Source organism: Netta rufina (assembly GCF_964035555.1).
Source record: "Netta rufina genome assembly, chromosome: 3".
NCBI classification, from domain to species: Eukaryota; Metazoa; Chordata; class Aves; order Anseriformes; family Anatidae; genus Netta; species Netta rufina.
Genome location: NC_140125.1, coordinates 45,736,667 through 45,762,958, shown reverse-complemented (window position 1 = coordinate 45,762,958; position 26,292 = coordinate 45,736,667). Strand labels below are relative to the sequence as shown.

The window sequence follows — 26,292 nt, the reverse complement described above, 5'->3', positions numbered from 1 at the left end:
GCCAGGCTTGAACTGTGTCAGCTAAAGTTTTCCATTCTCAAAACCACAAGTATTCAAGCATTTCTGAGGAGTCCAGGGGGGGGATTTTTTTTTTTTTATATATATATATTGTTTTTGGACATGTGACAAAATTGTAGTAAATTTCCATTTGAAAAGATCTAGTTCCTGTGTGGTAGGGCAGATTGTCTCTCCAGGAAGAAAAAAGGTGTTAACAAATTATTGGTTTACCAATGAGCTGCACATCTGCAAGTCTCAGATAGATGAAAGTCTCTATTCAGCTTGGATTAATGATGCCGTGGCTATTGCCAACATGCCCTAAATTGCAAACCAGAAAGCCTCAGAAAGCTGAGTCTCACATTAAGCAAATTGAGATGATCCAATAGATTTGGAAGAAGAGATCCTTCTTCAGAGATCAAATTAGCACGAAAGATTAGGAAATGTTACTGGGATATGCGTTGGCTGACTGGGGACAGACAACAGTTACTCCTGGAAAGAAAGGTATCTACAAAAGGGAAACATTTCCATTTTACTTCATTCCCATGGAGACTGTGACAACCTCCAGAGCAAGGAATCATTTATTATTTATTTTTTTGAGTGTGGCCTCTGTATTCTGTCTTACTCCTGCTTCTTACTCCTGCTTCAAAAATCTGGATTTTTTTAAAAAGCATTAATAATTACAGCTCACATATCCTCAGCAGAGATATCAAATTTTCTGAAGATTCTATCTCTACTAAGCAGGGTGCAACCCAAAGCTGAACACCTTCATTGCAAATACCACTTGGGCTATGTCAGTTTTCTGTATTTGAATAATGACTCCTGATGCGGAGTCCAAAGCTTGCAGATGAGAAAGTTAAATAAATAAAGTCTGAAGAAGACCATCCAAAAAATCACTATGGCGAAAATAAAAATTTCAATCCTGCTGATAACTCATAAGTGTAGTGTAGTTTATCAGTGTGTACCCACAGGATAGAATGCACTCTCTTGGTTAATCTGGTTTTGAACTGGAAAAGTATTCAGGTGTGTTATTCCACATTTGCTTTGATCAGAACTGATTCTGATATTCAGACTCCTGAGCATTATCAAGCTGTGTAGGACTCCTGTAGTTATTGATGAAACACTTGTATTGTGGAGGAGATCAGAGTATGATACATAGTGAAAGCATAGGATTTTGCTTCACAATACTAAAGCACTTTCAAAAGAACTTTGCTAAGGAATTTACACAACTTATGGAAGTATCTTGATTTATATATACAAAATTTAACATGTATAAATTGGAGGTGCTGGTTGAACACACAACATTCTTTACCATACTGAAGGTGACTTGGGCATACTTATTGATTTGACATAGCAGCGGGGAATCAATTTTTTCAATTTTTTAAAGTGGAGTGATTAATGAAATTTAGTGATTCTGTTCTGGCAAACTAAACTGAAGTATAACCACAATTTTCCAGTGGAAAATAACATCTGTCTCCTTCAACTTGTCACATACATCATCTATATTTTTATCTGTTGTCAATGAAGGCTTAGAATAGGTATTTTAAAAAAAAGTTTTAAAAAGCATTTATCTAACAATATTTTTTCTACGATGAAGACAAGTAAACTAGGAAGAATACAAAAAACATTTTTTTTTCAAAAGTTTATTTTCATATTATTTTAAATATTTTCCAAAAAATAATTAAGAGTTATTCAAAGACAGAAATAGTTTACTTACATTTAAAGGTCGTTGAATAATATCAGACTGCAACAAGACCATAACTTTTTAATAAGACGTTTATCACATATTGCCTACAAAATTTACAGAATGTAGGCAAAGGGTAAAACAGTAAAATTCTGCCTTCAAACAACATTCATGCTGATCCCAGTAACCCTGAAGGTGTATAATAGAAAGACTCTCACGGCACTTGAGAAAGACAATTCTTCTCCCTTTCAGATTAATTTAAATATTAGGGCAAAGTCAAAGATAGCTTTAAAACTGCAGAGTTGTTATTTTAACTTAGAGCAAAATGGTCACAGGCTAGAAAAGCTCTACAGCTTACACCCAACAATCAAAGGTGTCCTACAGCGTACACCCAAAACTCAAAGCCACTTCTCTGATGATTTCCTGGAATGAAGTCAGAATAAGTAGTCTCATTTCATCAAGAGATCTTTTGTCCTCATTTTTGCAATAAAGGCATCAGATTGTACAACAGAAAAACTTTGAGAACAGTTTGAGGAATTTCCAGAAAATAAAATCAGAAGAAATCTGTACATTAAAAGGGAATATTATGCTGCTTGCCTATGGCCAGCTACTGGTCGCCTTTCTCTCAGCATGTCGTTATTCTCAGAGTAGCAGGTCCAAAGCTCCATATGCTGGCAAATCTCAGGGCAGAAACAATTGGAGTTTGCCACCCAAGGTGGCTGTGGTGAGCTGCAGTTCAAAATAAAAGAACATATGGCTTTAGTAAAAATCTTTCCAGAGAGTGAAGTTTGCTTTTTTGTACAACCAACTGAATAAAGAGCATCAGGAAGATATTTACATTACTACTATGTTAAGAGATCCAGAACTTACTTTAAAAAGTGGAACAACATAACCTGTAGACTATTCTAACCCAAATTAATCTGAAAAATCTATTTTTCCTTAGATTTTTCTTTTTGAATTATTTCAAATTTGTGTCAAGATCAGGTAACGTATCAACAGTCTGTAAAACCAAAGCATATGTTTAAACCATATAGAAAGTTAAACAGGCTTCACTGTGTTTGATTCAAGAAAGGAACATGGAAGAAATATGAAGGAGATGGAATAAATGGAGATGAAAAATAATATGAATTAAATGAGGCATATCAACAAATGCAGTTTTCAGATTTTCATTGGTGTTAAATGTAGTATAATTTCCTGTCCAAAAAAAGTATATTGAAAAAGGACACAAACCTTTATAAAGAGGCAAGTCTCAAAGTTGTACTAAGAGCCTTTAGCTGCATTAGCTTTCTTTTATCAATTGCACAAAATCTTAATTTTAAAATAAAAGTACTATTTTCTGCAATTTCTTTTATAAACAAACACTTGAAAGTCTGCTATAGCTCAGACAGTGATGATGTACAAGTGATACCTTTTATTCAAGTTTATTCATGTTTATCCTTTGCATATTAGGATTTGCAGTTACTGATGCCAGTGACAATAATCTGAAGAGCTGGAATCACAACCACATCTCATGCTCTAACCAATTCATCAGAATATGGTCTCATCACATCACTCATTCTTCTATTTAACTTTTTCTCATCCTCATTTTTCTTGACCTGTTGTTTGACATGTTTATTCATTTGCTTACTTCCTTTGGTTCAATGAATTAACTTTTTTGCTTTTGGGTTTGTATACCCTCCTTCAAAATCTCCAATGACAAATTATTGTAATCTCTCACAACTGTTATCTACAAAGACTGTGACTTTAGTTTTCTTATATTCTTCTTTCTCACTCTCACTTCTGTAATCTTAAAACTATAAACTACCCAGAACTGTCCAATCTGCCGCATGTAACTATTTTTTTTCCAATATCCAAGACTATTACACCTTTAACAAATACTTTTATTGGCTCCTTATCTACCTCTGTAACTTATTATTGGAAAGAGGATGTATTTATAAAATATCTAAGTAATCTATCCTAAGTTTCTGCATCCATTTATCTTGTGTGAAATAAAATATTTTTATTATTATTTCAAATTATTAGCAAAGAGATGACCTAACCTGAGAAATCAGAGATGGATTCTATTCTAACTGAAGATTCATTAGTAAAACAATTGAATTTTTACAAGATCCAAGAAGGTCATCTGTTCTTTCTGCTCTAGGTGAAACTACTGAAAAAAGTAGAATGGGTTAGCTATGGCTTTGTCTTGCCAAATCTAGGAGAACTACAAGAACAAAAGATTTCACAACCTGTTCTAGTGCCACACTGTTCTGGTGATTTTTTTTTTTTTTTCTAATTTCCATCCTGAACCTCAAAAACTGCAGCATGTACTCACTGCCTCCTCTTATAGCCTACTGAAACACTGCTTGGTTTCCACCTGTTAAATGTAACTGCATTCCCTGAAGTACTGCTACATTCCCCTTCCAGAGTCCTGTTCTTCCACTAAAAATTGTCTTTCTACTTCATCTAATCACTTTCCACATATTTGACAACACCAAAGCACAGAATCATAGAAATGTTGGCTGAACTAAAAATGCTCACTTCCTAGCTTTCATACCTCTCCTGTTTGGCTGTGTGCTCTAAGCCACTGATTTTCTCACAAGTCCTTCTTTAAAGGAAAAGTCCTTTCTACCACTTTTTCAACCTGCTTTCATTAGCAGTAGATAAAGAGGCTGCCCTTAGGCTGTGTCACTCTCCTGAGAAGCATTGCACTCAGTATCTTTCCATTGGCAAAAGGAATATTCCCTAAATAGAGCCAGGATTATTATTATTTCTAATCCAATTAATGTTTTAAAAGTCTAAGCAAAATAAAGTGATTATTAGACAACTACAATGATACTATCACTCATAATCCAAACTACCAACAGAAAAGCTTCACCAAACAGAGTTTTTGATGGAATTGGTGAGTCATTAGCATCCTGAGTTCTTCCTTGCAAATTAGCTTTTTTATTTTTTATTTTTTTATTTTTTTATTTTTTTATTTTTAAATGACATATATAGCTAATTCCTGAATTGTATTACACCTTTTAAAATTGAGTTTATTGCAATGTCACCCTGCTCTGTCAACCTGCTTTCTTGTGTCAACTGACTTTAAATCATGTTTTTCTATTCTTTCCTGCTACTGAAATAGGACAGAAAGATCATACAGATATAAGATAATTTGCTGATGACCACATCAATAGATTTCTTATTTCAGTTCTGTGAAAAAATTGCATGCATTTCTACATCTGTAGCTACGTCTATATCGATAAGTAGCACAGCAGCAGGGGATATGCAGAACAAAAGTGTTGGTGCAGAGTTGGTTGTAACAGCCACGTTACTTTCAGAGGGTTAATGTAACCAGGTCTACTCTAGTCCCATATTAGAAAGCCTGTTAACACACTGAGTGCACCTCTGGAGTTTGTCTTTTGGTTTAACTTGATCAGAGACTAATCCAATTCACACCTTCAGGGAGCATACACTAACAAGAACCAAAGTTGTATAAGCAGGAACTGTAAGATTCCCTTCACAAGCATTCAGATCCAAACTAGATTGCTAAAACACACTCAAAGGCAGTCCGGTTTAGCCTTCAGATTTTACAATGACTCATTGCTAAAAAAGCAATTTTACATGTTAAATTAGTGTATCTGTTCCAGAAATGGCTGAAGATAATGCAGAAACATCCCAATGACTGTTTTACATTGTATATTACATTTTGGACGATATAGAAATTTGAGGTTAATTGCAATCTGCATTAACATGGGCCAAAAGAGCTACTAAAAAGCTAACCTGTAGTGCCTTTAAAATCTCTGAATAAGAGCTATAAGAGCTATTAAAACTGATAAAGAATGTGCTCACATATTTAGAATCCATTGAAATTTGAATATTTTTTTCAATAAGAAATTGTGTTTAATTTATGACAGTATTATATTTCCAAACATAGCCTAAGGAAGCACAGTGAAAAGAAGTTCCAGAAGGTCCTCCTTACATATCAGAACATGTGGAGCTACTGCAGAAACTTATTTTTAATAGACAAAAAAAAAAAAAAAAAAGCCCCAAAATAGCATTTCAAATATTGGCAAGAGAAAAGACAGCAAGAACTAAAGGGAATAGATGCAGTGTTTTTGAAATGATAAACAAATATATTCCTTAGTTTGCTAAGGCCCAGGAAGCAGAATATACTCTCTAGTGAAAGAGGCATAGTATTTTTTCTCTAAAAATTTAGAAAGCTATTCATTGACTCAAATAATTCTAATGTTTCAGTTCAATTATTTCATTTCAAGTGATGTCAAATTTGTGAGGGATTTAAGTCACTGGGAAACTGAAATAAGTGTCATTTTAGGAAGCCAAATAAAATACAATGGTTATAATAAAATTATTATAGCTGTAGAAAACTCTACATTTCTACTTTTTCTACTGCTGAATTAGTAAAATATTTGCTTTGGGCTCCAGACTTAGGAAGTCTTGGTTTCAACCGATTATATTATTCTTTCTTCTCATATATATATTGATGGAATCAGAAATTTTAAACTGTCCTTCTCAATCATTTTTAAAAAGGAAAAAAATATATATATTTTAAAAAGACTCTATCTCCCCCTTTCTGAAGTTCAGTCTTGCAGATCAAAATGTGTTTGCTACGTAAATATTCTCCTGCAAGAATATTGAACTCTGCAACGCCTATCAGCCATTACTATTCTAGCCTCAGTTACCCCAATTATTCAGCTATGCATTATGCTATTAAAAAAAAAAAAAAAAAAAAAAGACACATGTTCAGAAGTGGAATACAGGCAACTGACAGAAGTTACATGCTTGCACCATATACTCAGGGATAAGCACTTCCATTACTTTGCTCACAGCATCATATTAACTGATATTAACTGTGAGATGTAGGCAGCGCATGGGAGCTTCCCTGGAAACATTTTAATTTCCTCTTATGCCTTGACTAAGCACGGACCACTAGATCAGTTCATTTGTTGTTGATTGTCTTAACAATCACTTACATGTCGGATACATGTAAGTGATTTTTATATAGAAAGATAAAGTGTTATGGGAAAGCCCATCAGATACTTATTTGTTCTGATTATAAGACCACCCTTTCTCTCTTTCTTAAAGAAAGATTAAAAAACAAAACAAAACAAAGCAAACAAACACTGTTTTCAGCTGATTCTCACAGAAACATTGAGCCTGCAGTTGGACGACAAGGTCCCATCCTACTGCACTGAGTCCCACTCACCTCACAGACTAACACAGCTGATTCTGTTACTGCCAGCAGTGGTGGTGACACTGGGCACAGAAGATGCACCAGCAAGTCACATTTGTGGCACAGAAGCGTAACCCAAGAAAAGACAGCCTCTCACTGTGGCTTCAAATATAAGTTAAACAAAAGTCAGAACAACCAGTAAAAGTCAGAACAACAAGTAACAGATTACTTGTCATCTTAACAAGTAATGGTTTTGAAAATTAACTTGGAATTAGTCACACAGATAAACCACAGGTAGAACTCCCATATCTGTAATGTTATGCAGCATTATCTTTAGCTTCATGGTTTTCAGCTAATTATGACAACTGAGAAAATGTACTGCTCAAGAACAAGCACCATCTTTTACTGCGCATATTGCAATACTCTCACATTACTCACTAATACAATAAATATAAATTTCAGGCAGTAAGCATATATAACGACACATTTTTGGTTTTATCACCTTTGAATGGATAGATGTGATCTCTGAAACTACAGTCAGCACATTCAGAGCTTCAATATAAAACTGAGACAGGGCAAACAATGTGGCTAAAGTGAAATTGACAGGACTACCACTAAAAACTAGTGTTTACCAGTGAAAACACAGTCACCAATACAGTAGTACTTACTGTTTGACAGCTAGCAACAATCATGAGCAAAAGGACAAGCAGACTATATAGAATTGACTTTATTATATTTATCCTGTTCTGAAAGTGATGTTTAATGCAACGTAACCTTCAGCACCTTTATCCCTGAAGATATATGGTACACAAAGGACTTACCAACTCTTTTTTTGTGGTTTAACAGAACAGAAACATATAAATAGCATTTGGAAAATCTTCTTTTCTTGAAAGATGACTGCTTAATCTGACAGCTATACTCTAAACATTCAATCAGTTAGATCAAAGCCACATGTGTGTTTTTTTTTAACAGACAAGACAGAAGTTTTTAATAAAGATAGCCCTCCTATTACAAAAATGAGAACTGAAAAAATATAAAAAACAGTTTAGCAGTTTTTAATCATAATACCTGGAGGCAAAGAGTCTGTACACATAATCACATAGTGAGTACAGACAGTGGCATTCAAGATCTGAAGTTCATAGTACCCATAGATGATATGCTCACTTTTTTCCTCTTGTTATGCTCAGTACATGCATAGGTCTCATAGAGTACATCTCTATATTTCTGTTCCCCCAAAACATAGAACCCACATCTCGGATTTCCAGAAGGAAATCTATGAAGAAAAGAAGACTGCCAAGAAAATCAGTCTGAACATGTCTGGAAAAAAAATAAAAATCCACATGACTTAGTTGAAAGGATTGACACTTAAGGTAGAATTCACTTCACCTAACTTTTGTTGTATCTAATATCTGTATGTGTTATGGCTTGAATGATGGCTTGCATGTCTACAGGGACTCGAGTTCAAAGGCCAGTGTGACTTAAGATATTAAGACAGTTGTTAAAGGAGTCACCATCAATAGATATACAGAGATGTTCTGGATAGGGCTTGGGCCTATAAAAAGAGGAAGAAAGCATTTTCTAGAATTGGTAGGAAGGATAATTATGAAGAAAACCAAATTATTCAACAGCTTGAATTTGTATCACGCAAACAATGCCTCACACTTGGCAAGCCTGAGTCGTAGAGAGGCCAAAGAATAAAGACATTTTTTCCAGACCACCTCTATGTGCAGAAATGTAACAGATCTACAGTATTTTCCCTAGTCACTCAGAACAATCAACCAGATACATAAACGGGTATATATGAAAATCTGAAGAAAAGAATAACTGAATGCAACTTACAGTGTCTAACCCAGCTTTCTACTAAATCTTTACAGCAAAACCTTGTTTTAAAACCTCAAAATTTTATTTATTTTTTTTTTCTAAATAAAGTTTTCAGGAAATACAAATCTGAAAGCAACAGTATTAATTTCATGGCCTTACCTGGGCTTTTTGTCATTTAAAGTTCTTAAAATAGTTACAACATACACATACTTCAGCAAAGCCAAAATGTGTGGTCATATTTGTTTGAAATTTCTGTCCAGAATACTCATTGCTCTTATTCAAGTGCTTTTATCTGGAACATAGGAACAGAGATCTAAGACCCACCTAGTTAGACACCATCTTGGAATATGACTCCAAGAGCACTATAAATAAACGCATTGGACAGAGTGAGATAGACTTGTAATTTGCACTTAGATTCAATGTAGAGACTTCTTGAGCCACATACAACTTCTACATATTCAGTAGTGTAGTTGGGGGTTGGCCCTGTTGGACTCTAAACACAAGCAGACACTGTTAGCATCTAAAATCTGACCTCTGCATGTATCCTGCTGCAGCATGGTAACTGAGTTCTCCCTCTGATGTGGAGCTTCCTGCCCTCACTGATCTTACCATAACACAGACAGTATTACCATACTGGTTGTGATACTAGTATATGAGTCCAATACTTTTATTCTTCCTACAGGAGCCTGGGAATTTCAGCCTGTACATGACTCCTTGATTCTTGCTGAGATTTATTAAATTGTTTCTTTCCTAAGCTGTTTTTTAACAGAAAGCATACGTCCACTGCTAGCAAGATTTCCTCCCCAAACATTTTGCAACTTTGTACTGAAGTGGACTGATTGCCCTTTTTCCAACAAATTTATGATAAACCTAGTATATCACCCAGGACTGCCTTCATAAAGGGCTGAGCATTCTATTCACTCCATCATAATTTTTTTAGGTTTTGTACAAATGCATCACTAATTCAGTTCTTGGCAGCATAATTTATAGTTTCTACATAACTATTTCTACCCTCTCTCATACCTCTGAGAATACAGAATTTCTGCATCATTTCTTGATCTTTGATAGAAGTCAAATCCAATCAGAAGTCAATCCAAAGCCAATCTTAAGTATTAAAACCTTAGTTTCTTTATGACTAAGATTAACTCTTCTCTTCTGGTCATAGACCTTGGAACTTCCTGGGCAGTTTCCTTCATGTATCATATTTTATAAATAAACAAACAAATAAATAAATAAATAAATGGAATGACACAGTAATTTAGAGTCTCTTAGAGTCACTCTTTAGAACTCACAACAATCAAAAAATATGGTTTCCTTCTTGCTATTATACTGTTAATGACAATTTACATAGGCCTCCAAATGCACTTTTTGTTTTAATAGGCCATATTATATATTTCAATTCTAGAAAGCATGCCATTTTGGCAATAAACCCTAATGTGTGCAGAAAACTACAACAAAGTAGCAGTAAACATTCCTTACATAACTATGTCCATATCAATACATCAAATCCCAACTGCTAGAATACTAATGAAAGGAAATGACTTAAAAAAAAAAAAAAATTAATAAAAGCATGGTTTGAACTCTGAGGAAACCAGAGAATCATTCAATAAACATAACATGTGTTAAAGAAATATGTATGGTGTTGTTTGACAGAAGAACTACTGGGAGAGCATCCCATGTAAAACTTGTGTAATGAGCTCATGTAAATTGTCTTTTTTTTTTTTTTTTTTCCTTTCTTTAGTGTGAGCTTTGCTCACTACAGATGATCTCTATCTCCAGACTTTTGATTTTTGAATGGAATCACTATATTGGCTTTGTGACATCATACCTGTTTTTTTGTCAAAAAATATTGTTGATGTTGTTGTTATTGCTATTGATTTCATAGCAAGACCAAGAAAGCTGGAGTGTAAAGAACAGTCATTTTAAAACTCCCAAACACCTTAACAATAAAAAGTGAACTTTGAAAAGGATTTAAGTACAATTGCGTTTTGTTTTTTTTTTCACACAATCTTTTTATTAAATTTGGCGTGAACATAAAGTTCTGTCCCAACAGACACTCTATCCTGGTGGTCTAACACCTTGGGGCTGCTTGAAGAATGACTCTAGCCTGATACTTTGAAGCAACTAATTCCAATTCAAGCTTGAACTTATCAATCACAGTATATTCACTTCCAAACAGGTGGGTGGCTCACCCTGCTAATGGGAATGTGTCTATATTGTGTAAAGAAAAATCACAAATGGCCATACTGAGGAAATAGATGCGATACTACAGGGGACAAATGACACTTTTCTTTGCCAGAAATTATAGTCCCAGGACAGGATAAAAGTATGGAAGCAAAGAAATGACATAAACTGCAATTTATTACTTGTGTATTTTTCTTGTGAATAGAAAGTAAACTTCTCTGCAGACCACAGCTCTTATAACAAGAGAATACAACACTTCACCTCCCACACTGCAGAGGTATGTGTCACATATTATCATTTCAGAGAAGTATCTTAATCACTTGTTTTGCAGTCACAGATATCAAAGTTAAATAATTTTCAATATTAAATATAGATTTTTGATTTCCCACTTGTATGATTGCAAGCCAACAGCCACAGAAATAGGTTAAAACACTATATATAAATTCTTAAAGCAGCCCTCCAGAATTATGCAATCCTTTCAAATGTACTTCTCAGCTTTTCCATTTTTAATTGAAAGTGGACATTGATTTATCACTCAGTTTAAATACAAAAAAGAAAAAAAATATTTTCCCAGTAAATTTTCTTCAACATATTTATATGCAGAAAAGAACAGAAAGGAAATTTGTAGTAGATATTGATGAATGAAGGACAAACAAACAAATAAACAAAACAAAACCACACAGAATTTTCATTGTTGTGAACATTATTAAAATTGACTTTACATAAACGTAACAAAAGGTCTAAAAAAACAATAATGGTTTTAGTTATGTGCTGAACATTTGTTCAAAAGGCAGTCATATAAAATCTCTTACTGCATGTCTAAGGTTCAATGGAATTAAAATAGTAAACTATGGACATAAAAGTTCAATAATGAAAACTAAGAAAGGACAAAAAAGTAAAAGAACTTATTTAATCTTTTCCTGGATTAAGAACAGAGAAGGTGAACAATAAATACCAATTTAAGTATTCAATTATAAAATGCAAAAAATAAAAAATAAATCAAAACAAGAGTGATACACTATATGATTATGTTTAATCTATGTTCATATATGAAATTTGAGCAAAACATTGCTTCTTTCCAAAGCATTCAGCCTGATTTAAATTTCTAAATAGACCCACATACTTAAAACAGGGATTTCAAAAAATAGTACAAAACAAAACTCCAGTTGACTTCCTAGGGGCCCAGACTGTAATAAGGATCTTTAACTTACAGTAGATGCATGCAGGTTTGTAAAATATTACTTCATACATAATAATTCCCAAATTTCCAAATACATTTCTAGTTCACCTTACACACAGAAGTCTGGCCCTAATTAGCAAAGGCTAGCATGTGCTTGCATCAAGTCTATTGGAGTCAAATAAACATTTCTTGAGGCCAGCATTTCTAGAAATATAATGCCCCAAACCAGATATGGTAACCTATGTAATGACTTAGAAGCGCTTACAAAGTTTGAAAAAATTTAAAAATTGTTTGATATCTCACATTAATATGATGCCATTCCTCATTTGATGCATTTAATACCAAACATAGCAACTGGCTGTCTGTCTTTATGTGCCAATTATATCTTTATTCCAAGGAGAATATTTTCTAATTTGCCTTAACTGGGCAAATGAATCAGTTTAAGCTCTTTTGGTTTCATTTCTACCACAGATATATGTCGTGATTCCGCTCGAGTGGGCAGCCGAGCTCCACCACAGCTGCTCTCTCACTCTCCCTCCTCAAAGAGGAATGGGGAGAAAATATGTGAAAAGGGCTCAAGGGTTGAGATAAGGACGAGAAAATCACGCAATAATTATTGTAACGGGCAAAACAGACTTGGCATAAGGAGATAGTAAGATTTATTGCCTACAACTAACAGGCGAGAGAAGTGAGAAAAAAAAAGAGAAAAAAAAAAACAAAAGCACCTTCCCCCCATCCACCCTCTTCCACCTCCTCCCCCCGAGCAGCGCAGGGGAATGGGGGAATGGGGGTTATGGTCAGTCTACAGCACTTTTTCTCTGCCTCTCCTTCTCGGTCACTCTTGTCCCCTGTGCTGTGGGGTCCCACCCACGGGATGCAGTCCTTGATGAACTGATCCGGCGTGGGCTTCCCACAGGCAGCAGCTCTTCCAGAACTGCTCCAGATATGGGTCTGTACCACGGGGTCCATCCCTCAGGAGAAAACTGCTCCAACCTGGCTCCCCTACGGGCAGCAGCTCCTGCCAGGTCACCTGCTCCTGCGTGGGCTCCTCTCCACGGGCTACAGGTCCGGCCCGGAATCTGCTCTGGCAGGGGTCTTCCACAGGCGGCAGCCTCCGTCGGTGCAGGGCCACCTGCTCCACCATGGTCTCCTCCACGGGCTGCAGCGTGGAACCCTGCTCCACCGTGGTACTCCATGGGCTGCAGGGGGACATCCTGCTTCACCATGGTCCTCACCACAGGCCGCAGGGGACTTCTGCTCCAGCGCCTGGAGCACCTCTCCCCCTCCTTCTACACTGACCTTGGCACCTGCAGGCTGTTTCTCACTCCTGGCTGCTGTCTGGCGCAGCGTTTTTTCCCTGTCTTAAATATGCTCTCACAGAGGCGCAAACAACACCGCTTATTGGCTCAGATCTGGAAAACAATGGGGCCCTTCCCAAACATGGGGCAGCTTCTAGATCTTTCTCACAGAAACCACCCCTATGGCTCCCTGCTACCAAAACCTTGCCACGTAAACCCACTACAATATAATAATTTCTATTTTTACACTTCATTACTACTACCAATACTTCTTTTGCTCCCACTTTCTTTTCATTGTAACATTAATGAGAAACGAACAGAATTCTTCTAGACTTTTTGGTCACACTACGCAACATTAATCTTTTTTTCCTCACAACATAACAGCTCACTTATTTTCTTGCTTCTTTTCATACTTAGAGATGAATATATATTTTTATTATTATTATTATGGGACTATTTTTAAGATCTCATTTACTTTGACTTTTCAAGTCTGTCATTTAAATCCTCTATATGTTGCTACCATTTTATAGATATGAATATGCCAACAGTCTTTCAGGAAAGTATAGTTAGTTTACCTTGGAGGAAGGTCATCTTTGCAGGTCAAAAAGGCAATATTAGCTAATAATCATAAAAACAGACACTAAACTGATCAAAAAGACAGGTTGTATAATGTAAGTTGAATAAGCTTTCAAAGTCCTAAAGATGGGTAATGGCACTTATGAACAGATTTTCTTAGGCAATTTTACCAGTTCATTTTGTGGTTGACTTCTGATGTTGCTATCAGTCATGAGGGGAATAGTGAGCAGTTTGGGTCTGCTTGCACTATCAGCCTGAAATGTAGCTAATGGTATACCATTTAAAAAACAAAATATATTAAAAAATAAATAAATAAAATAAAATAAAATTAGGCTTTACTCCTGCTTTTCAGGGCATGCTGCTTCATCGGTCTCAGTTATGGGAGTTTCTAGTATAGTCAAAGCAGTGCATGTGCCCTTCACCAGACAGTATAAGGCTAGAAGAGGAAAAGTAAATCTTAAATACCAAAAGCTTTGGCAATGACATCTTGTTCAGTATGAGATAATGTTCCCAACTGAATTGACTTTGAGAAGAAAGTGGAAAGGAGACAATAGTCTCTGAACAGAATAACCACTCTGCACACAGTTTGCAAACTAAAATTCTAAGAAAAGAAAAAAGAAAGATAATTGAGCCAAGAAGTTCAGGAAAGAACAGCACTAGGAATTATAGTTTAGAACCATTTTGTACTAAAGATGCAGGAGAAAACACAGTAGTCACAACGCACAGGAAGAAAAGAAAAACAAAAATGTAAAACAAGAAAATTATTTCTCTGGAAGCACACAAATAGAATTCCAAAAGCTTAGAATTACAAAAGGAGTAAAAAGCAATATATAGCAGACATATAAAGCATACTCCTGTCCCAAGAAGGAGTGGGACATATGTGCCCTTTGTTGGTACTACCTAAGTAATGAAGTCTCTGCCTTCAAGTGCTGGTGGATCAGCCACCCACTTTGTGCATGTACATATACGCTACCATTAGAAATAAACACAACATAGCACAAACATTTCCTCTTCTACTATAATCTTGCTTTCACATTCCAATGGTAAAATCATGCAGTACATTAATTATGTGTGTTTATGTGGGCATATATGCATGAGCTCATTCAACCAGCCAGAAATTGCTTAAGTGTTGGTTGTATTTCAGATAAAGTACATTTAAGAGTCTTTCTTGATGAACACACAAAAGTTCAGAAATCTGCATTTGAACAAGAGTGCTATGTCAATATTGCCACGTCTTTATAAATACACATCAATTAACATAAAAAGCACACAACACAGCATAAAATACAGCTGTTTTGCCTTAGGATATTGTGCTCAGGGAATTAAAAATGACTTGCTTCTCTGGTTCATCCACACAACAGCAGTGAACTTGTTACATCTTTTCACTCATAGCATAACACATTCTATACTTACACAATTTGTTCAAAATGTACGGAATCTAAACAGCCTGTGAGCTTTCATGTGTGAGATCTCCCCTCTGAGAGGTCATATTCAAAGTCAGTGCTTCTTTGCTAAATTTTCTTCCTGATAAAAGGCTGAGGAATGTCAGAATTCCTGGATAAAGTCCTGCTTCCACTGGAATCAAACGGAAGGTCACCAGAAACTTACAAAAAGATGTAATTAATCTCTAGCATTCATGGTTTATCCACCAACAAAGATCACCAATTCTGCTTTAAGTATTCCTATAACTTATTTGTAGAAACCAACAGAGACTCACAAAGAATTATCTCTGCTGAAAAATCTCAAGTAGATCAAAATGTGGAATAGGAATGTCACAAAAATATTTTTAATTGTGAAAATAAGATTCTTTGGAACAGATTCTCATCTCTGACCAGTTTTGAACTGGGTAGTTCTGGTTTCCATATAGTAACTAAATTTCCACTGGTTTGACTGATATCATAGACAGTTATATCTCAGTTGCAAATGATCTTTCTACCACAAAATTTGACCATGCAATTAATTTTCAAGAGAGTAATCTCAGCTCTTCATAAAATGGCATATGAAAAGGTATGCACCTCAGAATGAAATCCATAAGAGCAGCATGCTGAGTCGGGAACTGTTTGCCAACGAAGCCAATGGAGAAATGATGAAATTGAGAATATCCTAGATGAAGAAATATGGATCTGTTTCATGTATTATCAAGATCCATTCTGTAACTAAAAGTTTTTCTGTCCCTACACCTCCAACCAGAAGACTGTTCCAGGTCCTTACACACTTGGTTATTAGGCTGGAAACCGGGAAAGAGTTTTTAAAATTTTCCATGATCACTGTTTCTAAGGAGTCCTTTACAAAAGTTTCATGGCTGGACTAACACTACACAGCAACATGCCTTCGTTCTGCCCTAGCTCAAGTTCTGTACAACATGCACAAATTTGCACAATTTAGAGAGCAGCTGCTAATCTGGTTGCTATTTTTTGTTCAGCCATGTATTTACAAGCATCTCTCAGCTATTCCATTTTAAATCTGGATCACTAGAGTATATGGTTCAGCATTATGACAGTATTTTGAAACCAATCTTGAAACAGTCAGGTTTCCCATAGAGGTTGTGAAGTCTCCGACTTTGGACATGACAGGACATGGTTCTAAGCAATCAGTTGTAGGTGATGCTGTTTAAGCAGGTGGGTTGGACCAGATGACCTACAGAGGTCCCTTCCACCCTGTTGGTTTTGGTATCAACCCATGATGTCAGAAAATCGAAGCACAGATCTGAGGATGATGCATAATGAACAACAAAGGGTGCAATGAAGAAAAGTACATCATTGACCTAAGTCATTGTTACATGTGAAAGAAGGATGCTGGGCTTAGATGGACTCTTGGGTGCATTAAATCAAAATTCAATTAAATGTAAAAGAATTAAAATATATAATAAGAGGTATAAAAATGTCTAATAAACCATTTTCAATGCATAAAAGACTTTTACTATATTCTTATACTAGTAATTTTGTAAAGTCTGCAAAATATACTTAGAACTCACATGGCTGGACAAATGATCACAAATGGTTTCCAGATCATTTCTTTAATGATAGGTTTGAAACAACTTAAATGTAATCTCAGACATTCTTCGAAAGACTGCCTTAATCTCTGAGGCTGCTAATGTTTGCATGACATCATCGTCATTACAATCCTCAGTAATGAGAAAAACTGAGGGAAACATGAAAAAGAGTTTTTACTAGCATCCCACTCAGGTGTATTATTTCAGTTGCACAAATTCCACTTCAAAATCTGGACATTAGCTCACAGCAAAATACTCAAAATAAAAAAAAAAAAAAAAAAACTTTCATGGAATCCCAGCCACAAAAGAGTAGTCAGGCAGGACACTTCATAGTAGGTGTTAGATAACCCTAGTTGTCCTTGATACACCAGAGGGATGGATTTTTCCTCCTGAAACTAAAGCATGTATCAGAACCTAACAGGATCACATTTCTTCTTTTATTACTCCACATACAAGTGACTGAACATGTTTGCTTAGAGTATACTGCTTTTTTTTTTTTTTTTTTTCAAAACCCTGACATTCTTATACTACTTCTGCATTTAAAATAGTCACTTCATCATGAAATAATGTATCACAAAAGAAAGGCAAGTATCAAAAAAGCAAGTCTTCTGTATGAAGGAATTTCTAAGACTTCTTGCATTGAACATTTTCAAAGCAAAATACAAGAGTAAATGGAAATTTTCAGTATGATTCATCTTGGGCAGTGTTATTTCTCCCCTCATATGGTAATTACAAATATTTTTACTACTGGCATAAATGTTATGTGTTACAAAAGCCTAAGATGCAAGAAAGTGTAAATGTTTTTTAAAAGTAGTGTTAACTACTTATCACAAAAGCAGCATGAGGTACTGAGGCACAAACAACATAATGAAGTCATTTATACCAGATTTTTTTTTATTTTTTTTTTTACCCAGCAGATCTAAACACAGCAGTTGAAAGTAACTGCAAGTGAAGTGACTTCTTCAGAGTAACTACATTTACAGTTCAAATTGTCACAATGGTTTAAAAGATTCTTAAAGCTATGGAGACCTCTTATTCATATAAAATAAACATTCTCTCAAATTAGTAGTCCAAAAGAAAGGGCTGTAAAAGCAAAGGTTAAAACAGTTAGCAAGTCACAAGAGGCATTCAAAATATTATTGAGTTTTAATTTACTTTTGAGTTAACACTTTAAAATAAAGACAATAAAGAGTGATTAGTTAGCAACCCTTTTATATGCTCATAACAAACTGTTGGCTGAGATGTACTACATCTGTAAAAGTACAAAAATTCATACTAAAAATAACACCAGTGTAATTTTAAAAGCAGATGAAAATCATGGAAATGCTAAATAACTTGAACTCTGCCCTGTCTCTACTAAATATAGTATGAGCTCTTTATGTAAGGTAAATTTACTAAAACCTCTTAATATTATTAATGACTTTTAGACACACTCATTAATATGCATGGATTCCAAAATTTAGTAAAGGAAAAGTGCAATGATTAAATTATAAAATTCATGACATGTTTTCCTCTGGCATAAACTGGATGAAAACAAGAAAATGTATATTTGCACTTTCCATAAACATTGATGTGACAAAGTTAATCTGAGATGCAATGGAACTTTATAACATGATCTACAGAAATGAACCTTCCATCTTCAATTCGTGGAAATGTAATTTCATGAAAAATCATTGCAGTGGTATTATATTATCACTTCCCTGAAGAAGCAGAAGGCCCAGGGAGATTCCACTGTGTCAAAAATACTTCTGGAAGCAGCTATTGAATGTAATTCTTCAGATGAACATTGAAGAAAAGAAACAGCTAAATGTGTTTTCCATGTATAATGAAGTACAGTTGTTGGCAGTCAAAAGCCATAAAATAAAATGAAACCTCAAAGCTTCACTGCCTGAAAAAATACCTTCCCACTACTTGATGACATAGTGCAACAGTTTGTACATGAAAGAGTCCAGGTAGCTCATTAATAGCAATGTGAATGTGACTATAATTTCCACAGACCCATATCCTCAGAGTCATGGGCTACTTTCACTTGGAATCTAACACACTAAAAATCACTGATAAGCCCTAAATATGAGTGCTTTCCTGCCTTTGAAACAGGCAAGCCCATGGGTCAAATAATGGAAGATGCATTTTTACAGTGCAGGAAACTACGAGGCAGCTACAAGACTCTATGGCAGGATCCATGCATTTTTCCATTCATGATCACTCCAGTAAGCATACCTTGAGGAGAAAGATCATTCATCACACTTTTGCCATTCCACCATTGATTATTTTAACATCTTCCCTATAGACCTGTATTTTCAGATGATCATTGTTAAGGTCACTAATTACAAGAAGAGTTCTGAGATGCATAATTTTAAAGGTAAAATAGGACATCACATATCAAATGAAATTAAAACAACAACAACAACAACAACAAAACTGTGGACACAAACATAGATCATTAAGCACAGTTTCCCAAAGAGTACAAATGCCATTTATCTGAAGTCAGAAATGTTGCCTCTTATTTTTTGTGAGTAAAATGCAAAGTATTCCTTTATGTGGTAAACTCTAGCTTTTTAGAAGGAAGCTCAAGTTGCTGATTCACAAGTAATTTGAAAATTATGCACACCCAGCTGTGCTGATTCATCTTGCTCAGAGGCATTTTCTACATGACCATTATCCTGACATGATCTTCACCTCCCTAGTAATCACTGATATGCTAAGTGGACAAGCTACTTACCAGTCTGTGCACTGAATTGCCAGTGAGACTTGATCTGCCATACAGTGGGCACATCTTTGTTTTCATATTGCTCAGGTGAAGTTAGGTCCTAGCATTAACTAAGACCACATATAGCTCTCTTTTTGAAGAACAACTAAAAATAGTCCCATCCAGAACCACACCCATGGAATCGTGTGTCAGCAATTTGAGTATCTTCAAATCTGCTCTGAGCTAGTCAGATTAGGGAAGAGCTCTAAATCCCTATTTTAATCCCTGTGTAATTAGGTTGCTTTCATTTTTTTGGCAGCAAAACCAAACTTTTGTGACCAAGTGCAAACACCAATGTTTTGGAGCCTTGATTATCCGATTTGAAAACAGAGATAAGAAGACTTCCCCATCACCCAAGGCTGTTGTGAAGATAGGAAGATTTTTTTAAAAAAGACTGTATGCCACTTAAGGTACCACAAACAAGAAGGACAGAGAATTTACCTGTATAGGTCAAGTTATTTAGGAAGGTATTGTTTTCTCAAATGTGTTAATATACATACATAATAAAATAGAGAATAAGAAAAAAAAAAAAAAAAAAAAAAAAAAACTGTCATCCTGCATTTTGGTGAAATTTAGATTCTAAAAAGAGACTTTTAGTGTGAGTAAAGTCTTGAGCAGATTTACCTTTAAATCTATTAAAACCAAACTACAAGTCTTAAACTTAAATATAAATATGCCTCTCCAATAGTCTCCTGTTCCTGTGCAAAATATGAGATGATGGTGTGCATATTTTTTTCTGTGTAACCTTGTACTGTTTCTAAGAGTAGGCCATCACATCTGGAATAGTCTTCACTTCTTCTCCCACAAAAGAAAACAGAAAATAGAAGGAAAGCACTAAGTGATTTTCATTTTATATTTTTACTTGGTTAAATTAGGAAGTTTAATATTTCTGGTAGCTGAAATGAACCCACCAAAAGTGCAATTTCCAGATTTCTCATCATTGCAATTTAACTATGAAACAATAGGCTGTACATGCGAAATTACTTATTTCATAATATGAATATTATTTATAAACAGATTATTTAACTTTGCTGCTGTTTCAGAGGTAAGGACTATTTTTAAGTTCCTTCAAATGATAGGCTTTGATGATCTCTGATACCTTTTGGATGACATATATAATAAAAATATATCACAATGGAAAATTACAATGAATGTCTCTGAAGTCATGCACTTTGAAAAGGGACTATATGTACGGGGGAGAAGGAAGAGGGGCATGACAAGAAGGCATACTATGTACTGAGTTTAGAAACTACCAGAATAAAATGATCAGAACAGAAGATTGCTACTTAATTGACACATTCCTTAGACATGACTTCAGTGCACTCAGTGCTGGAGATCCCAGCACTCAGCACATGAAGAACTGAGTGACTTGCCAGATGATTAAAAACAAATAGTTTTTACTATCCAGATACTAGATCAATAAGCATAATCTGAACCATCTTCCATGGCCAAAACCCAGGGACTTCAAATACAAGCATTTACAGAAGTATTGTTGAGACAAAGGCTCATACATAACATTTGCTATTTTACAAGAGACTATCAAATATTTTTTGTATGGCATATTTCAGTTCTGAAACAAAATCTTTCTGATATACAATACTTGGGAAAAACATTATTTAATACAGATTCGGGAGGCTGAATTCTTACAATATATAAATTCTTTGAAGGAAAATATATATGTAAATGATTTGATTCACTATAGCCATTCTTTATTTCTGATTTTCTACACTTTCATGTTCTTTTCAAACTAAGATTTTACAGGCTAACAGAATTATTCTTTTTTTTTTTTTTTTTTTTTTTTTTTTCCTACTTTAATATAATTCCTACAAATGCTTTTGGCAATAATCCTATAAATTATCAAGAACCTCAGGTATGTACTGTGGTAAACTTTCTCTATAGCAAGTTAGTGACATGGTGAATATACAAAATGAACAATATGTTAATTTTCAGAGCAGTGAATCTTTACCAATTTATGTTAACTTTTCAAAATTTAGGTATTGAGAAATATTCTGCAGGAAAAACTGCAATGCCACATTGCAATTTGGAACAAAAATACTAAAATAATATACACTCACAAAATACTCAGAACACTAAGAAAAGACTAACCAGAGTTATTTTCCTGGAATTTCTTAGCTCACAAAAGAAAAACATTGGAGAAATTAGATTAATAGCTTTCTTAAAATGTGTTTTTCCTAAGTGCACGATTTGTACAGCCAAATGAGAAGATTAAATGTAGCATGTCAAGTAACAGACTCATTCAATGTGCTGTACCTCAAATATACATATAAAAACATTTGTATTAAGTAGCTCAGGGGGGCAGTTAGAATGTAAACATTAAATTTGCACCTGAGTTTTAAAACTGTAAGACTTGTAAGGAGAAATGTACTATTTATATTATAACAGAAACAAAAACACAGAACTTCAAGGCATGATATTTAGGGCATGCCTATACTGTGAAATGGACCATGGTACTTGAGTCAACAGGGAATCAAGGTGTCAATATGGCTTATGTCACTGCAGACTTGTGGGAGTTCACAGGCAATGCAGCCATGTTATCTTGGTATCACCTTGCAATTAATAAAGCTGATGAGTTATTAGCTCATCTACAGTGCTAGATTAGAACATTACACTGTCCCAAGCCACGAATTGGCTCACTAGTACTCCACTGATCAGTTTAAGTCTGGTGAGAATAAATCAAGGTTGGAGTCTTCATGCGCACCTACAAAAATATGTCCTTAATGCTTTCAGTGTTCAGAGATACTACAAGGACACACTCACTTTAGCATGGCATGATTCATGATAAAAGCATGGGTCATTCTTCAGGTAGAAACTATACAAATGTCTAGCTTAGAAATATTTCCAGGATTTTCTTGAGACTTCCTTTGGCTTAAAGTGATATCTTAAAATAGATAATTCTCTCCAGGCAATTGATAGCAGATACACACAAAACTAGCACTACTTTAGAGAGGATCTTAGTGAAAGCCTTAGGAATAATCATATCAGGAAAGCAAAATGATATGTAGTAGTTTTTTTTTTAAAGCCCAAATCTGAGTATTCTTCCAGGGAAGATAATGGTTACCAAAAAGTAATTTTCATAAAAATATGTAGATATGAGATTACAGACATAAATTTGACAAGAAATTAATATCTCCTTCTGAGTCATGTTCTCTAAGGATAGAAGTCACTAGTCTCTCAAAGAAGTTAAAGATGTCAGCATATGAAAAAATTAAATACTCTTTTATAAAAGAAATACTGTGCAGAAATTGATATTAGATTAATCTTCAGATTCATGTAATTCCTCATTCTAAATGGGGAAGAAACACACTAGAATTTGGGACAGGGTCTTCCTGATTGAAAGAGATCTGATTACATTCAATATTAGAATGCCAGTCCACGTCACTATGTACTTGCAAGTTCCTTTCTGTTATTAATTAAGTGTCAAGTAAACTTGCTTTAACCCTCAGAGTCATACAATATTTCTGTAGTCTGCAATCAAGAGTTATCACTACCATGTATGTGAAGTAATTTTCTTGGAAACATGCTGCCTTGCTCTCCTGTGTACTTATAGTACCAGAGGAAAACAGTTTGAAAGAGCAGAAAATAAAGCACATATATTAGAGTCTCAAATAAATACAGAAGATAGGTCCAACTGAAATTCTTAGACTGGGCCTGGAGCAGAAAAGTCGGCATTTTCTTATAGGTGAACCTATTGACAGAAGAGCTAGCAACAGAGGGAATCCGAGAAAATGTCAATTATGGGGGCAAACCACAGCTGGAAGCAAAAGCTCCTGGCATTGATTCAATAGTCCAGCATGAGACCACTGCAGACACCATTGGTTTCAGGGGAAACAAAGCTCTGTACTTTTTGTTTCCTCTGTGCTCTCCTGAGTGGTTCACATCAACATATGGAAGCATCACTTTGGATCCAAATTACACGTATTCCTGAGATTCTTCTGTAGCACACCAGTCCTGCAGAAGATGGAAATGCCCTTCTTGACAATAATCCTTGAACTAAATTTTCAACTGAAAACACCCAAACTTTTCTCAGTAGCTAAATAAGAATCCAAAAATGAACATCTATTAGTTCCTGATGGAACAAAGAAAGTAGAAAGTATTTCACAGAATATGAAATATTCTATGGAATGAAATATTCTATGGAATATTCTATTTTCCTGGTACTTTTGGCTGACTCAGGGTTTGGATACCCAAACACTTAGCTTTATATGTTCTTCCTTTAAAAACAAAGACATGGGATACGGCCGTCCAAGAGTTGAATCAGGCCGCCAGAACCAAAGCATGGGTGAATCTCAGTCAGTTCATCTAGAAGATAACAGAGAGGTTACCACTGAAAAAAATGACAAAATTATTACTAAAATGTCAAAAGTGGAAATGTAAGGGCATAAGGGAAAATCTATAGCAGAGGAACTTTACCTTCATTGAATAGTTAAGAAGAGAGATGGTATACAGTTTAAGAGCAAACAGTACAAGATCAGGGACATGTCCTAAGGAATTTCAAAGGCTATAAAAGCCTGTTTGCTGCAAAGTTTAACAGATCAGTTTTTAATTTTATCCTTACAGCTCTAAATCTGTCAAGTGAATCAGTAGGTGTCTAGAAGTACATGAAAAATTATTGAATTCAGTCCAACTGTACCTGACCGCAATATTTATACAGAAAGTAGTTACAGAAATCTTTCTTCAGGCTTTCAATATTTTAACATATTTTTGAATAATTCCTGAAGAAAAACAGACAAACAAACAAACTATAAGTATCTTCCAGAAAGAACTGTGTTATTTTGTTTTCCCATTTATTACATGTATGTTATGTAACACCATGACTGTGGCTATAGACATTACTCTAGTAGGCTTTACTACAAGTTTTTGCAATTCTGTGACAGCCTTTGTACACAATATTACTCCAAATGGAAGAAATGGCTATTTCCACTAATGACAATCAGAGCAAAATCTACCATTTTGATCCATAATGTGAACACATAGAACACAAAAGCAAGCTTTTCATCAACAAGTCACTATATCTACAATAAGTAAGCTCACACACACACACACACATACACAAAATAATAAAATAAAATCTGTATTTAGAAATAGATCGTGTCCTCAAATATAAAGATTTTTCACCATATGTGTCGTATAATGCCCTATTTAGGCCACTGAAATCCCCAGCTCTTGGCCTGAAAAGCAGATTCCACAGCCAACTAAAATAGCACTGTGGATCTGGTATAAACATTTGATGAAAATTTGTCAAAACCAGAGTTTTCAATCCCGTGAGGATATTTAGTATTCTAAAGGAAGAAAAATCCTTTTGTCATTAATTAAGTTGTTTTCCAGTTTTTCTCCAGATCTTTATATGTTTTAGAATATGGACCTGGTGTAAATTAATAAGATGTTATTTCTTTTTAAATTAGAATGCTTACAAAAACATTTTTCTTCCCAGAAATCTGGGATTTAAAACTGTATTATTCAAATTTTAAATCAGAAAAATTGGATCTACTTACAAAAGTATGATTGACATTGCCATTACTATTAGTCCACAATTATTCAGTATTCCAAATAATCCTTTGCTTTTTACATGCAAACAGTAAATGAGAATCTATTGTTCCATAACACTATCTTTCTTCTCTATGGCTATCTAATAAAAAATTATTTTGCTTTACTTAGTCGAGTATATCAGTCTTGTAATGTCATTATATTGCCTGTGTAAGGTATATATACATGTTTTGTTCACCTCATACTTGTGTGAAGACACAGTTGTTTCTTTTTTCTTTCTTTCCTTCCAGATTCTGTTCTACTTGGATTTCTTTTTGATACTTTTATTAACTTTATACAGCTATTTGAGTACGTTGTTGTGCTAAGTTGCTAATACTTACTTTGAAGGATACTTTTAAAGTCAACTTACTGTCAGCTATATCCCAATACATTCCAAAGAACAAACCTGTGATATGGATGCATCTGTTCTCTGTATTTTTGCCTGCTTCAGGTTTCTCTTGATCACAGACAGGCCAGAAACAGGGAGAAAGCATTTATCTAGCTGATGTATTTTTCAAATTTTGCAAATTAAAGCAAATAATCTTTCAAGCATATGAAACTGGCAAGGCCTGAAGGTATGCACAAAGTTAATGCTTCACCTTCCAAAGGTGCCTTGTGAAGAAACAGAAGCAATCACATTAATGATATGTTCAACACATAAGTTTAGAGTAGAATGGTGCAAATAGCCTTCTGGCATGTTAATATTTCAAATGGGAGAACATTTTTAATTAATTAACATAATTATTTTGATATGTTTATTCAAATGTGTATTAACAACATAAGGTAATACTAATTACATTTTTACCCATAAAGCAAACTTTTTCCCTTGATTATTTCATTTGAAGAAGTCAAAAACTGAAAGAAGTTGCAAGACTGGTGGATCACTTTGGAACAGCATATCCTGGCATTGCCATCATTCCTATAAAGTTAAGGAATATTATATTGTCCTTCATAAGAGAAAAGAAAATTATTTATGGCAAAATTGAGACGGAAACCTAGGGATTTTTAAAGAGGAAGACCCTATTGCACTCTCTTCCCAAGAAACACTGATTCATAGCACTTCATGTAATGATAACCAATAACAGAAAACATTTGTAAGGGTATTTGTATAT

At 34.8% G+C, this 26,292-nt stretch overlaps 1 protein-coding gene across 1 annotated transcript in view; it reads right to left on the bottom strand.

Moving 5' to 3' along the window:
- Nucleotides 1-2,359: 2,359 nt before the first annotated feature.
- Nucleotides 2,360-26,292, bottom strand: part of WDR27 (WD repeat domain 27) — a gene marked incomplete at both ends in the record, with an annotated part of 119,164 nt that continues 95,231 nt past the window's right edge. The window contains one exon of the mRNA XM_084284414.1: nucleotides 2,360-2,407. Within this exon, the coding sequence (XP_084140540.1) occupies nucleotides 2,360-2,407 (48 nt within the window). The remainder of the gene's footprint in view (nucleotides 2,408-26,292) is intronic.